General features: G+C 41.7%; 1 protein-coding gene and 1 long non-coding RNA gene across 3 annotated transcripts in view; one reads left to right on the forward strand and one right to left on the reverse strand.

Moving 5' to 3' along the window:
- The window catches only part of prkar1b (protein kinase, cAMP-dependent, regulatory, type I, beta), a 36,084-nt gene extending 21,258 nt beyond the window's left edge, over window positions 1–14,826 (reverse strand). Inside the window, exons 1-4 of one of the 2 annotated variants that reach the window (XM_003964639.3) lie at window positions 14,565–14,826; window positions 13,509–13,696; window positions 6,943–7,113; window positions 5,352–5,443 (exon numbers count right to left, since the gene is read on the reverse strand). In XM_003964639.3, coding sequence (XP_003964688.1) covers window positions 5,352–5,443; window positions 6,943–7,113; window positions 13,509–13,682 — 437 coding nt within the window. In that variant the 5' untranslated portion in view covers window positions 13,683–13,696; window positions 14,565–14,826. Of the gene's footprint in view, window positions 1–5,351; window positions 5,444–6,942; window positions 7,114–8,242; window positions 8,495–13,508; window positions 13,697–14,564 lie in introns of those variants that run through there. The other variant, XM_029836514.1, reaches the window with a different exon arrangement.
- Window positions 7,903–12,424, forward strand: LOC115249914 (uncharacterized). Its single transcript, XR_003888522.1, has 3 exons — window positions 7,903–8,000; window positions 8,342–8,431; window positions 12,263–12,424. It is a non-coding gene; the product is annotated as an uncharacterized lncRNA (long non-coding RNA).
- Window positions 14,827–15,022: the final 196 nt, after the last annotated feature.

Here is a 15,022-nt window from a genome sequence, read left to right on the forward strand (position 1 = left end):
TAAGGCTACAGTGTACTCATGGGGGTTTATAAAAACATCATCAGCACTCGAGGCGGTGAGATAATAGGTGCACCGGCTGTATGGAGGCGAGTGAAATAGCTGACATTCAGCAGCTGACAACTGACTGACGTAAGTCCTTAACTTTTCAGAGAAACAGCCTGATCAGACACATGGCCGACAGATCTGGACAGTGAGGCGTAACCAGCAAATGGCTCGGTACAATTCAGCAACTCAAGTATGGTCAGGACATAAATGTCAGGAGAAAAAAATCATAGAAAACTGAGCACTACACAAGACAATACAAGACTAACAGCAAGGAACAGTGTCCATGCCGGGCAGCTAAAGAATCCTAAATGCTTTATGATGGCCTCAATTCCAACACAAAATACTCACACATGCAAACTTATGAAGCATGGAAATTGGCTCAGATCCTCTAATCTAAATGAAACTCAACTGGAGTGACACCCACAAACCGATGAGGTGGTCATGGGAGAATTGACACACTAGAACAAGACTGTTGTCTGTGTCTGTGCACTGGAACCTATCACAGAGGAATACACAAAGCTGACTGGATGTATACAATGGGAGGCCATGGGCCAGACCGGGCTTTTCTGTAGGGCGATGGGCCGCTCTGGCTGCGGCTCATGTTTTGCGGTCAGTGTGTAGGTCGTGTTTTGGGCCTGGTTGAGCTATAAAGGCACCGAAGGGTTGCAGGAACATCATGTCCTCACAGCAGGGGCAAATACTGAAAAGGAAGTCATTGCCCTGTCCTCGTGCACGTTTACCCGACCTATTTCTTCACACAACCTGAAATGCAACACTGTCCGCAAATTCAGAGCACGTTTCAGATGGAGGCTTTTTTTTCCCAGTGTTTTGTTTCCAATAAAATTTGTGTCTTTTATTCCACTTTTACTTTCAGGAAGAGTTTGTGAAAGCTGTTTGGTTAGAAGCTGTTGAGGTGAATTTAGGTGTGTATCCTTCTGCTGTTCTGTGATCATAAACGTCTTCTGTTTTCATGGCTAGATCAACACGCATACATGTGCTCCACTTTTTAAACACTGATGCTTATCAGTCTTCCATACCTGCACATATCATACATATCCTGTACGATCATCACCCAGTTTTAAGGACATAAAAAGTTGATAGGCAGAGGGGGAATCACTACTGGCTGGAAAACCATCCAACCTGGCCTGATTTCAAGGGAAATACAACTTTCTAAAAGGACCACAGACACATGACCGACATGAATCAGCAGTTTTCAAATCACTTTGTGGACAAAGGGACTGGTGTGAAGGATGGAGAAACCTGACACGGGGGGGCAGAAAAGGCAGGAGGAGACAAGTTGAAATGCAGGGAAGTAAAAGTAAGAACCAAAGTTTCCTGTAATAGTGTCTATCTGGGAAAAAGGAAATGCACGTGATTGCACAGATGAATGTCTTAAGCTGTATGACAGGCAAAAAAAATGTAGCGCGCTGGGGGAGGCAGGCTGCAGGACTGTTTGTCTCGTGTCCGGTGGGGATGGTGGAGATTTGGTCAGGCCTGCAGCTCTCCCGTGGAGTGTGACCTCATCGCCTGGCCCCTGGTATTGTGGCCGCAGCACAAAGCCATGCAGGGGACACAGAGAGAAGACTCAACATGAATGTGGGGGTGGGACTGGATGTGTGCGTGGATGTAGATGTGAATGAGCCTCTGCATGACTGAGAGAGGGAGAAAGACAGGAAGAGAAAGGAAAGAGGACGTAGTAAATTCAGAAAAGGGGGAGAGAGGACCACCAGGTTCACAGGAAAAAATAGGAACAAGAACACCCAGCGAGTCAACGAGGGAACTGCACACAGGCGGAGAGTAAACAACAAACAACAACAACAACCTGCTAATTTGCTAGTGTGGTTATTGTACAGCACCCAATAAAAACACACAGTCAAGCACATTCATTAGTCTCCCATTGGTAGCAGCAGAGAATGATGGGAAAAACCAACACACACTATGGAAATGACGTTCTCAGTCAGTCAATGTAAATAAAAGAAAGGCGTCTATTGTCAGTCAGTGTCACCCCATCCTGTTTCCTTTTACTCTACAGTGCCAGGAAGGATTCTGGATTGGGGTCATCTGTCCACGCATATGCCCACAATTAACTGGACATAAAAAATGTTTAGATATGCTGTTCTCCAACTGCAAAGGCATTTTTTTTCTGCAGAAATGAGCCCTCGGTAGAGTTAATGTCTGTATTATGTGTGGCACAAACACCCTCTAGGGGCTGCTACATGCACTAGACATTTTTCAGGACAGTGTACATGAGGGTTTGCAATAAAAAATGCTGTGTATTGAATGCATCTGACTGTTGGAGATCAGGTTCTGCACAAATTCTAAAGCTGAAATGAGTCAACTTTCAGATAAAATAATGAGAGGCGTGCTTGTGTAAAATGGGTAGAGGTGATATTATCTCACATTGCATCCTGTTGTTTAGTCTTTTCTCACAGTCCTTAAATAAACCTCTGAGGCAACCTGAGACAGACACACATCTCTCTTGGTGTCTTTGGCTTCACTGTTTGTTTGTTGAAGTGTTTTCTCACTGCCTGATTTGTTTTGGGATTTTGCAACTTCTTTACAGACACAAACAAACACACGCATACAGACAATGAGTGCCCAGCACACTGAAGATGTTCCCCGTCTATCAGCAGGGGCTTTAGAGTAGGTGCAGAGGTCAGGGTTTACGGGTCAGAGGTCAACTAATCGGTCACTTCATCAACTCATTACTCTGCTTGTTAATTAGAGGATTATAGCATGCAGCATGAGGTTAGCGCCACTTCTTTACACCCATTAAATAGTTTGCCTTATTGTATACTTCACTGCAATGGTTAGGCTGCCTCAAATTTAATAGTAACAAGCAGACCCACATCTTGTTTTTTTATGACATGTTTGATTTACACATGGGTCATAACCTGGAAGGAACTCCTGCTGCAACAGCATCTTGGAATGGTCACATTGTGCCAGGAAGGAGACACATGGGATGGAATAAATACAGCCTAATGCCATCTAAACAGACAGCATATTTGGCTGTAAAAGACTGATGTGCTTTTCAATTTTAAGACTGCTTTGTGGTATGAGGATATCATATGTACAAATACATGTGTACTGATGTATTTTGTTTGTTTGTGTTTGTATTCTCGCGGCCACAAACTGTTGGTCGTGGGAAGAACATTCATACTCCACATAGAAAGGAACAACCCTGAACCTTCTTGCTAACAGCTAACTAACCTGTGTTTGTAATGAAACACAAATTTCAGGGCACATTGACTACAAGCCAGCAAAATCACTTAATATGATCCCAACTACTCCAGACAACTCTCTAATTACTTATACTAATACTTAGCTTTTGTCTCTGTATCTCCTGTTTGGCCATAAAAAGAGTCTATTATAACATCTGACATCAAAAAGTACATAAAAGCTTTTTAATAATAAGATTAGAGTTAGTTGGAGTCTGGAAATCAAATACACGCACACACAGACACACACACACACACACACACACACACACACAGGTGCTGGATCTGAAAAACATCAGGCCCATAAAGCTTGACATAAGGAGTAGTGTGTTAATCAAAACCTCCATGCTCCCAGCTGGTGGAGCCTCACTGGGAACACAGTCTGACACGCACAGTTGGGAATGTCGTTCTCATGATAATCTAATCCTGCGTTCCCTTTTGTAGTGGTGCTAGTATATATGTGCCTGGTTACAGCTTGTATGTGTGTCTTTGTTTTGTCATTGCACAAGAACTATTTGTGAAGAAAGAAGTCAAAATATGTTTACAGAAAAAGGCTGTGGTCTAATCAGTCATATTATATATCATATAACATGATCATGATAAATGAACACGGTATCAAAAACAAGCATCAATAAACACAGGAAGTGCCACAAATTTCTCAGACTATACTTGATTTAAGATCCTCCAACACAAATACTCTCGTAATTTCATTAATGTTGCGAAGTATTTATCAAGCCAAACTTTTAAAAAAAACACAACATGTCTGATAACCCAAATGGACAGAAGATTGCAAAACAAGAAAAGAGTGATAAAACAGAGAGGAAGTAAAAGAAAGAGAGAGGACAGTGCAGTCAGACTCCATCTGCTAAAGTGTGTTAGTCCTTGGCAGTTCTGGTGCATCTAAAGGTGCCAATTGACCTCATGTACCCCAGCAGGAGGCATGAACAAGGAATAGTGATTCTAATTCTACTACATACAGTTTTACATGACGTTTCGTGCGGTGTTTTAATGAAAATAGTTCTCAGGATACATTAAGTAAAACAAACTATGAGCCAAGGCTTTCTATCTGCAGTTTTCCATTCATGATGGAAAACCACAATGTCCATAAATTAGTCCATTCCTATTTTCTAGGGGCTCAGGCTCGATGACCGCAACACAACCAAGCTGTCTAGCCAGTCATCCAGCACCATGTGATGTGGAGAATGAGAAAAGAACGGAAAAGAGTGACGGTAACGGTCAGGGACAGAGCTTCTAGCGGCTGGTGCAGGTACAAAAGAGTATTGTCTGATGTTTGTGTGTGGTGAAACAGCAAACATGACAGCCATTCCAAAAAAATGAAATAAAATTGACAGCATGCTGCAGAGGTGATGATGTCACTACACAGCCTGCTCTACCAACCAGAACGGGATACATTAAAACCTTATGGGTTATGGTCTCTAAACTCTAATCTGACGCACCAGCCACCCCATGTACATGGGGTTTCAGACTGTCTCAATCCATCAGGGTGCCAAAGCAGCTTCAGAGGCACTGACATGCAATCAAAGATCTGCATGTTTATGCCAGGCAAGCAGCGCAAATTTTCAGCTTAGGAAGGACTGGATTCTGGGCTTGATCTTTGGAAGCCTGTGCCAAGAGGAAAGCTCTGGTGTTTTCCTCTCCATGGAGTGTAATGCATTCTCCTCGCCAATGAAAGAGTCTTTCCCATAACGCACACCCCTCGCTGTCAGAGAGGGCCGTGGCTGGAGATAACAGACAGATGGAGGGATGAAAGAAGTGGAATGTGAAAAAACACTGAGCAGATGGTTAGAAACACAGGGGGACAGGGGGAGTGATCGTCTTCTTTTCCATAAGATATCAATGACCTTCCACATTTGTTGATTGTGAGATAAATGTTGCCATAACAACTACCACCCATTGTTCAGTGCATCCTCTTCACCTTCTTTAAACATTTAAACACTTCAGAGGAAGAGACCACAAGTCTATTTATAACTTTAGAAGCATCAAAACACATGCTTTTCCATAGGCATCACTGTGCACGTAATGTATTGCAAACCTATTAAATCAACGGGGTCGCAAAACATTTGGTACCTTCTCTCGTTGTCGTCAAGGTGAGCAAACAACACATTCTTGGAGATGGCCCTCGCCAGGGCAGTCATGGTCTTGTAGTCCTTAGGGATCACCTGTGTTGGGAAAGCATTGGCAGCTGTTACGGTCCAGTAAACTGAAAGCAACACTACGCAGGTGGACATATGAAACAAAACAGAGCGCAGATAATGGGCCTGACTTCAAAAACAGACGAGCCGGAGTAATTAAAGAGCAGCACATTGGCAAACATTGAAAGAAATATCCCGCACGTGTGTGTAAGTATTTTTGGGAAAGCCCATCTGTTCAGGGATTACACTGTAAATGTCATACAGCCCTTAAAAATCACAAGAAGGCTGAGGTCATTCATAAAACATGCATTTTCATGTCCCAGATTTAGTGGTAGTGTGTGCATGCATGTGTGTGTGTAAGTGTGTGTGTGCGTGTGTGTGTGTGTGTGTGTGTGTGTGTGTGTGTGCGTGTGCATGGAAAAAGAATGTCAAAGCCATAACAAAGCCACAGAATTCCGTCTTTATAACTCAGCATCTCTCCCAAGGGCAGCTGAGCTCCTTGTATCAAGTATTGCTAAAAGAAAAATGTAAGAGAAAGACAAAGAAAGCAGAACTAAAATAAACATTCAATTTTGTGTGTTTTGTTTTGTAGCTGGTGGTCGGGGGGGAGACGGGGTAAGCTGTAATTACATTAAAGCAACAGATGTCCCCACATGAAAACGACCATGTACTGTGCACGACCAGACCACATGCAAAATTATACTAGTCGGACAGAAGGAGAAATGGGTTGGGTTGACCTCAAAACTGAGTTTGGGGACGACTGATGGACGCAGGTCAGTAAAAGAATAATATTCCAAATCCGATTTTAGTCCTCTACTTTAGGGGCTGGTCATCTAGGGGTTTGTTCCATGCAGCACGCTCAGGCACTTTAACAGAAAACTGCAATTTTAGTCACATAGTCCTAATAATTTCTGTCATCAGTAACAGTAAAAAAGAAGGATATCTGTGAATTATGGAGGCTGCAGGATGATCGCATGTAAAAGAAACTGGTAATTCTGCCTCTGTCCAGGGGGTGGTGAGTGTGAGTACTCTCTTCAATCTGCATGACGTGCTTGCCGATGCTCTGGTTTTTGTTTCTGTTTCATCATTTAAAAAACTGCAGGTGAGGATTAAGTTTCTTTGTTCCGATTTATAAATAAAGTGGTGAAAAACAGAAAACCATTGCCAGACAGTGGCTGCAACCATGTCAGCAAGGAGGTCCGTGTGCAGCTGGTGCAGCTGTAGCTCTCATAAACACAAACGCTTGATTTGTGTTTGTCACTTAAGAACACAATTTAAAACGGACACATGCTCAACAACAACAGCTCTTAACGTTGTAGTTGAAAAAGAATATATTTTGCATGTGTGCATATGTAAAAAGAATTATAGCGCGGATCCGCAACACGTGATTTAACACTGTTGATTGTGAACAAGCAAATGTACTTTTTTCAATAACAGCTGGTTCAATCGTAATAATTTGGTATACTCACCAAGCACTACCAGAAAACATTGACCCAGGACAATATTTGCATGCATCTAAAGCTGACCTTGCGCACATAGCTGACAGCATCCTCTTCTGTGTAGACCTCAGCGCTGACCCCCCCCCTGCGGCGCCGGGCCTTGACGACGGGGTTGGGAGGAGGGGGGGACACCTCGTCATCATGTGAGTCTGACTGGCTGTTAGATTTCTGCCGTGCCATTATCTGCTTGCATTCTTCCTGCAAAAAGGAGCACAAAGAAGATCTTTAGAGAGAAAAAAGGCAAAGACAAACGTTTTCACTGGATAACGTACAGAATATGTTTGTGATTACCGAGTTTTGTTTTTCTCACTAAAGATCACATGAAAAGGGGCTGACAAGTTTAGTGTCCTAACCAGCATCAAGTGGTTACTTAAGTACATCAGATAACGTAGCAATAAAAGAGAATGTGCCACTTTTGAGCAACATTGCCTGGATAAATGAAAGATGTCATGGATGTAAATGTTAATGAACGCCTCTGGAAGGCAGAAGTAGAGGGCTCTGCTCTCAGGAAAAAAGAAAAGAGGATGTGACAAGGAGGAATTAAGCCCCTGACATGCTGTTATTTCAACTCTTGCACAGCCATTAGGTAATGAATTATTGAGTGCATGCTTGAAGCTTTAGGAAAGGGACACGGTAAATATCAGGTTTAGGTACAAAGTCTGTGAGACAAAAAGATGTGACGGCAGGTCCTGCAAATGCACCCTGTTATTTCTGCGACCAAAACATCACTCTCACACATATCACACACTCTCCTTTTTGATTATCTGCAGAGTATAATGTAGTAGGAAAGGAAATGGAACAGTGATACAAACTTTTAGAAGACATGTATTCATTCGCAACCTTTCTTTCTTCTCCTATTCCAATTCTTTTAAAATGATTTGATGTTCTGCTCGCTGCACTGTAAAACTATTCGACGCTGCAGACCACACAAGCACATCTCATTTATGCTGCATCACCGCATGAGCGATCACAGTCAGCAGGAGCAGCAGACAGGCGGTAGAATGTCACCGGTGTGCACCGCCTCACGGGTAAACGCAAGAACAGGCTGCAGAGAGCTCAGACCCGTCAGGGTAATGACAGCACAGGTACCAGCACCACACTCTGAACACAGCAAACACACCGCTTCCATTTCTGTCGATAACTAAATGCTTTAAACTTCTTTAAAAAAAGGTTTAAAAGCAAATAAAAGCTGTGAACACTGAACACACACACAGAGAAACTAGCACATGCTTCTTTATCTTGCGCCTAAAACCCACAGACTGTTGTAGCCTGCCTGCCTCTGAGGGTACAGATCAACCAGAATGCTACCTTAGCTCGAGATATTTACCATGGCATGGAGGGCTCCCTGGTTAAGCCTGTTTTCTCCTCCACCTGTCAGAGGGACCGGGCATCAAGTCAAAGTGTGACCGTGTCAATGTGTCCGCAGGAACATCAGGCATGGATCCTCAGCTCATGCATACACTCGTGACATTGCCACACTGCCAGCTCTGAGTGTACTGTGTGTACGTGTGTGTAGGTAAGCACAAGCTCCGTGACTGTGAGTGAAAGAGAGCATGAACATCTACTGATGAAAACACTGATCACAGCTGAACGCCTGTTTCTCCATCACCGCTTTGCAAACCTGTCTCTCCTTTCCAACCTTGCTCCCTCCCTCCCCCTCACTATCTCACTCACTCACTCACTCATTCGCATGAAAACACACTTACAATCAGCTGGCACAAAGAACCAGCTTGTCACTCCCTCGAGTCACTATGACAACTGGGTGCTGTGAGCATCTTGCAAAGCTCCCAAACACACACCCAGCAGTTCTGATGCCTGTTGACTGTCCTTCTCTCTTAGTCACACATGCACTGTGATTCATTTCACAGCAGAGCAAACGTCACTCGGCTCAATACAGACATTCATTCTGACCAAATGGTGCATGCTGTCACACATTTGCTCCATTCGGGATGCTATGGTCCTATACGTTCTTGGTTCTTGAGTCAGACACGGTTCAGTACCAAGTAGAATCCTTCTCCCGCTTTCTCATGACAACTGGCTACACAAGAATTCTGTTTTAAGAGAGTGTTTTATCACCCATTTTACTTTTTTAGGTGGGTTGTTTGTGTTCTGGACAGAATTTTTCTTATTTTTTAAAATAGGCCGATACAGTGATATAGTCATATATTGCCACGTCATTGTGGGGTTTCCATCAAACAACAAAACATTTCAAATCAAATTCCAGCCTGTTTCCTGCTTATGAATCCCAATGCTGTTTTTCTATAATCAAGAAAAGAAGTGATTAGCTGTAATCCTAATAACCATGACTAACCGGTTTTAACCATTCGGTCATCGATCATTTTGATTGCCAAAGGGCTGAGATTCCTTATTGGCCTCTGCAAACAGATCCAATTAACTTCTTATATGATGTTACTAAAGAAATAAAAATAGAATTTCACTCTCCATTGCTGGGGCAGAGAGCACAACAGCAGATTGCAAATAACATGGTGCCAGAAAACCAAAGGTACACACATACACCTTCACAGGTAATGAAGCATGGAGGACTGATCCACCAGTGGAGCTCGTCTACTCCTCACTGTTCCACACCATTTCCAACAACACAATGAGCTAGAAAGTAAAAAAAACCAACAACCTGCTCCTGAATAGGTAACAATAATATGTACGCACAAACATTTGCTTTAACTATCAGCTCCATTAAGTCTCGAAATTTGACCCTCAAATGCAGCAACAACAGCAGCGTCCCAAACAAACATGCAGAAACTGGTTTTCCAATGACATCATTCAGCTTCAAAACAAATAAATCCACAAAATATGCACAACGCAAATCTTCCAGAGATGAAACTTAGTTGATGAGAAGATCAGACTGTTAATAATTAGTCTGCAACAAGCACAGTATTGTATTTGGAGTGCTGGCGGGACACCAAATAAATTTGCCTGCAACATTTAACAATGGTGGTTTTGTTGGACCCATCTCAGTCCTGTGGCCCTGACAAAAGTACAAAGTAGAGTACTTGTAAATCAAGAAAAAACTAACAAATGATGCTGTCTACTCTGGGAAGCTTTACACCTCAGATGTACTTCAGCAGAGCTTCGTCTGTGAAAAGGAAAGGAGGAACTTAATATACTCTAAAAGAAAAAAGAAGGACCACCAGGGAAACGGGGGCCAGGGGTCAACTTTACGTTTAACTCTGCTGTTGCGGGCCAGGGAGGTGGTTTAGGCCTGGGTCACTGCATGCACTGCAAGGCTGACTGGACATAACTCCCTCCCTCCAGCATGTTGGCAATGACAGGCTGACAGTGGTGACACTAATTACACTATTTTGAAAACCCTTACATTCTGGTTTTCTTTTTCTAAGTGGTGCTGAAGAAACGGTGTATGCACAACCGGGCTAGATGATATAAGATCAGTAATAAAACACAGCAAGAAGATGGGGACAAGGACACAAAAGAAAGGGACGTGTGTTAACACAAACCCACAACTAATTCTGCTCCAACTCAATCAGCAGATTCTACAAATAACCAAACCCCCGTGACAGACTGTCAATCAGAGGCATTTTTAAAAGCCCCAGGAGTTGTTATGATTAGGCCCGCTGACAAATGAATTGTTGGCAGGACTGAAAGCTTCCCATCGTCCAGGGGAGCATTTAGTGACGACAGGAAGTCTGAGGATAATGAAATGTGATGGGATCTTTCATAGTTCTGATGTAGCAGGATCCAGAGTTGTTTCACCCAGCATGTTTTACAATAATTAGATGTAAGGGAAGCTACAGTTACAGTAGATCACCAAAAACATTCAACATTGCTGTTGAATACTGTGATGACAGAATCACACTGTAAATCGAGACTGTTAGAGAATACTCTAGCTAGCGACAACTTGACAAAGACTAGCTTTCTTTGTATGTACAGGTTTTTTTAGATTGTATTTTAGGGTGTTATGGAGCTGCTTGCACTGCACAGTACCTCTTTTCCACATCTGGGTAGATTCAAATCCAAAAAGACTTAAATTTCTCCCCTGGGTGTAAGATACCCTGCTGGTATTTCAGCCAGGAGTCCTACATCACGTGCACCAAACCTTTCAATGTCTACTATTACAATTTAACATGGTTTAGAGGATCTTTCCAGATATTGCAATCAATACTTATTTAGGATTTTTCAATGTGCAGCTGCTAATGTGTTTGCAGATAAGGTAGAGTGTCTGGTGCTAAAATAAGCTAGAAGCAACATGATGAGTTGAAGGGAAGCAACAGTGGGTGAGATACAAGTCCCAAGGAAGCGTTGGGAAAAATGATAAAAAGGGATAAAAGAGCCTTTGTATAACACCAAGCATGACGCATGAGATGTAAACTTGTGACAAACCTGTGAGTTTAATGAACACAGAGAGCATTATGGTATGATCACGCTCCATCTACTCAGATATTGATTGCCACTGAAGAATAAAAACCACTGGGGTTAAAAATGTAACTAAATGTAGCGCAATAAGCCAAAAATTGGCAAAGAGAAACACCTTGATAAGAATCACAAATTCTGGGAGTGTGTGCAGTGGACTAATGATTCAAACGTGGGATCTTGTTGCATACTGAAATATTATCTGTGAAACTCACAGCTGTGAAAGACAGTGTAACATGGTGTTTGCTGTATGAACCTAATCCGGTTCAGAGATAAATGTGGTCAGGCCTAACAAAAGGGGCTAATGAAAAGGATAAAATGAATAGCCCAGTGATCTAAGTGCCAGTACCTTTTCACAGGAGAGACTGGATGAACTAAACTTTCTGAATAAAGCGTTTCAGCGAACAGAGGGAACAGACTATCCTCCCTTGTTGCCCAGGCAACCATTTTTTAGTGGAGAAAAAATATGATAAGAATGACTGAGACAGGAGAAGAGAAGTTGATGGGGGTTTCTAAATATGTCTGTAATTATCAATATGCTACATGGCCTCATAAAATATGTCATGGATTCTATTTTTAAGACAAAATTCTTGATTCTATTGATTTCTATTTTATTCTACACAAAATTATTACCTGTACTTGAAGCTAGTTTCAGATTCACAGAAGCAGTGAGATCATTAAAATGGCATACTTGGACCCAAAAAATTAAGAATGGATATGAAACACAAATTCACAACAAACATGTATTTCACTGTATTGCAATTCAAATTAATTGCAAATAAATTGTTTCTCGACAGCACATTTCATCACAGTACAGCAAAAATCAGAATTATGCAACATTGCATTCAGAGTACCAGCAGCATTTGTGTCGTTATGTGTTGTTTTAAGGGGAACACTAATAACAGATACCTTTGTGTATCAAAAGCTTGACCTTTAACCTTTATTATATTTTATCTTCCAGCCCACTGGACAATAAAGTTGAACAATTCTTGCCAGAAGAATACCTACCAAGGCAAAAAACCCAGCCAACATCAACACTCTAAAGCCTTTGATGAAGAGAACTTGTCGGAGATTAGATCAGAGGACTATCCCATGATTACACAGGCACGTACACACGTGCACGCTGCATTGAGGGGTGACATCCCTGCAGGACATCAGCCTCAGTCTCCACATAACTGATGCTGTCTTACAATTACTGATTTTTCAGACTCTTAATCGGGGCCTAAACACTCCTCTGGCTACATCAGCAGCACCATCTGCACCTGTTCGACCCATGTGTGAGAGTAGTTTATTGTGTGCACACTGTCTCATGATCCACGCACGAGCAAGCCTCTTAAGATCTGCTGGATGCTAAAAAGGAACAACCGCTGGCGCTAAATCAAGAGACACCTGACTCTATGATGGGAAACAGTACAATCACAGGGTTGATTGTTGTTATCATCCTAGCGATCTCAGCTAAGCTAGCTGACACCACTGAATGAACAGTATGTTCTTGCAAATAATCACATTACACTCAAAATGATCAAATTGTGACATTTCTTATTTCTGTTTTTAGAATTGCTGCTGATGCAATTTGAACTTCTTGAATTTCTTTCATTGCTATTTTCAGTTTTCCCAATTATGATGGTCAGATTAACAGATCATTGTTCGTTTTTTATATTTAGAGTTTACTTTTTTGTTTTTTTGTGCTCACCAATGTCAATCATGAGCAATAAATGTGGTCGGTGCATGAAGTACATAAAAATATAAGGATGCATTCCTTAATGCATCCTTTGACCTACAACATGAACGTTATTTCAATATATAGTTCAAATATATCTTGGATTTTACAGCACCAATTATTGAAAATGTACAATATTTTAATGTCTAACAAATTAAGAAAAAACTAAGTATTTGAACTGTAATCAAAGGTTTGATATAAGATATCATTTTGGTCCTTATATTGATTTCATGTTTTTATATACAAAAAGCAAAACTTTGAATATTTTGTTCTTTACATATATTTCCAAAAGTATGTTATTTCTTAAAATTTTGAACACAGCAACAAAAGTCCTGACGGCAAGCCACATCTAATTCTGTCATATAATATCATGTTCTTAGTAGATCCTAACAAGGATTTAAACAAAAAACAACTCTGTTAGGCAACAATAATACACTGGCTCACACTAACAATTCAATTTCTAGAGCAAAAAAATGTTATCACTGACCTTTTCCAGCTTTTCAAAATGTTCCCGCAGGAATTTCATAGGACGCTCAGGCTTAGTAATACAGAGGTTGACAATGCACTCTTTCAGGATCTGCTGGATGTTGTGCTTTCGCACAAATATCTCACAGCCCTTCAAACTGTCATCTTCATCTATTGTGGAGGAGGAGGTGGCCATCTTGTCTTTTAAATCTGTGGAAGAAAAACAGGGTGGACCGTAAGAGGAGGGAGGGAAATTTGAGTATAGAGGGGCAAAAGCAAGGTGGCATTGGGGAAATGTAGGGACAGTGTTAAGAAAAACAAAAACAGGGCAGAACATTGATACACAGTATAAAATAAGAGAGAAATAGGAATGATATGCAATTCTGAGTATTCTGCATCAGGTGGTTTCCTGTCAAGGCCCTAAAAGCATATATAGATTGTATAATGTTCTATAAAGGCAATCTAATGGCATACAAGAGGATTTTTACTTCATATGTTCATAGCATTCATATATTACATGTAGATACATTGGCCATGTGCTGATATTGATGGCAATATTGAAATTCGGATTATTATTATTATTATTATCACTGGGATAAATATTGATGACGGTTAGGAACATTCGGGAAAGCTGTGTCAGTTGTGAAAAACAATGTCACTTTATTTGATATTTGATACTTTGATAGTCAGAAGGCTAACAAAATGCTGCTAAGAGTTAACTACCTAGTGCCACTTCCTCATACGATGTGTGTGTTGCTGCATAATAAATCAAAACGTGATTTCTGGCATCGATCTCGACATGCCGCTGCAGATTCTTCACAGCAAATGCACACAAGTAGCTATCCATACAATGAGGATATAACGTAAAGAAGTTAACCCAGTGATGAAATGATGCACCTGTTCAACTGCATCTAACACAGCTAAAGCCGCTAGCTTTGCTAACATGACACTGACAACCAAACCACAACAACGAAGGTGGGTTACTGCGCCGTAAACGAAATCTAGGGCCTACTTTATTCAACTCGTAAAAAATATATATCTTGAACGTTTTCGTCGATGCTTCCACTGGTGTGCCTACCGTTATTTCTGTAGGATGTTCAGTGAGAAAACACCTCGCAGCAGGGGGGGGGAGCGGTAATTTGCTGTTTCTGAGATAGGATGCTGCTGCTGCTCCGCTTCTGCTCTACCTTTCCGCTACTTCGGCTCGCTCTGCGTCAGTCCCGATGACGTCAATTTGTCATCTCGTGGACCGCAGCGGCGCTGTCTCGAGGACAGCACGGTGTGAGCGCGTGCAAGTCAACAATCATAAGCGTTCTTATCGTTCTTATCCGGCGCATCCAACGCAGACGATGTGTGGTTTGGACGCACGTCATGTAATACGTGGAAGTAATAAAGTATTTGCAATATGCCTTTAAACCTGTTTAAAGGATTAAAGGCATATGCCTGTTTATATTTGAGAAAATCTACTTGCGAAATATGTTAATTCTTTTCCGAGAGGTAGCTACGGTAGCCCAAAAATTGTGCACGAGTAAGAGT

The sequence above is a fragment of the Takifugu rubripes genome, chromosome 5 (genome assembly GCF_901000725.2).
Source record: "Takifugu rubripes chromosome 5, fTakRub1.2, whole genome shotgun sequence".
Classification (NCBI taxonomy): domain Eukaryota; kingdom Metazoa; phylum Chordata; class Actinopteri; order Tetraodontiformes; family Tetraodontidae; genus Takifugu; species Takifugu rubripes.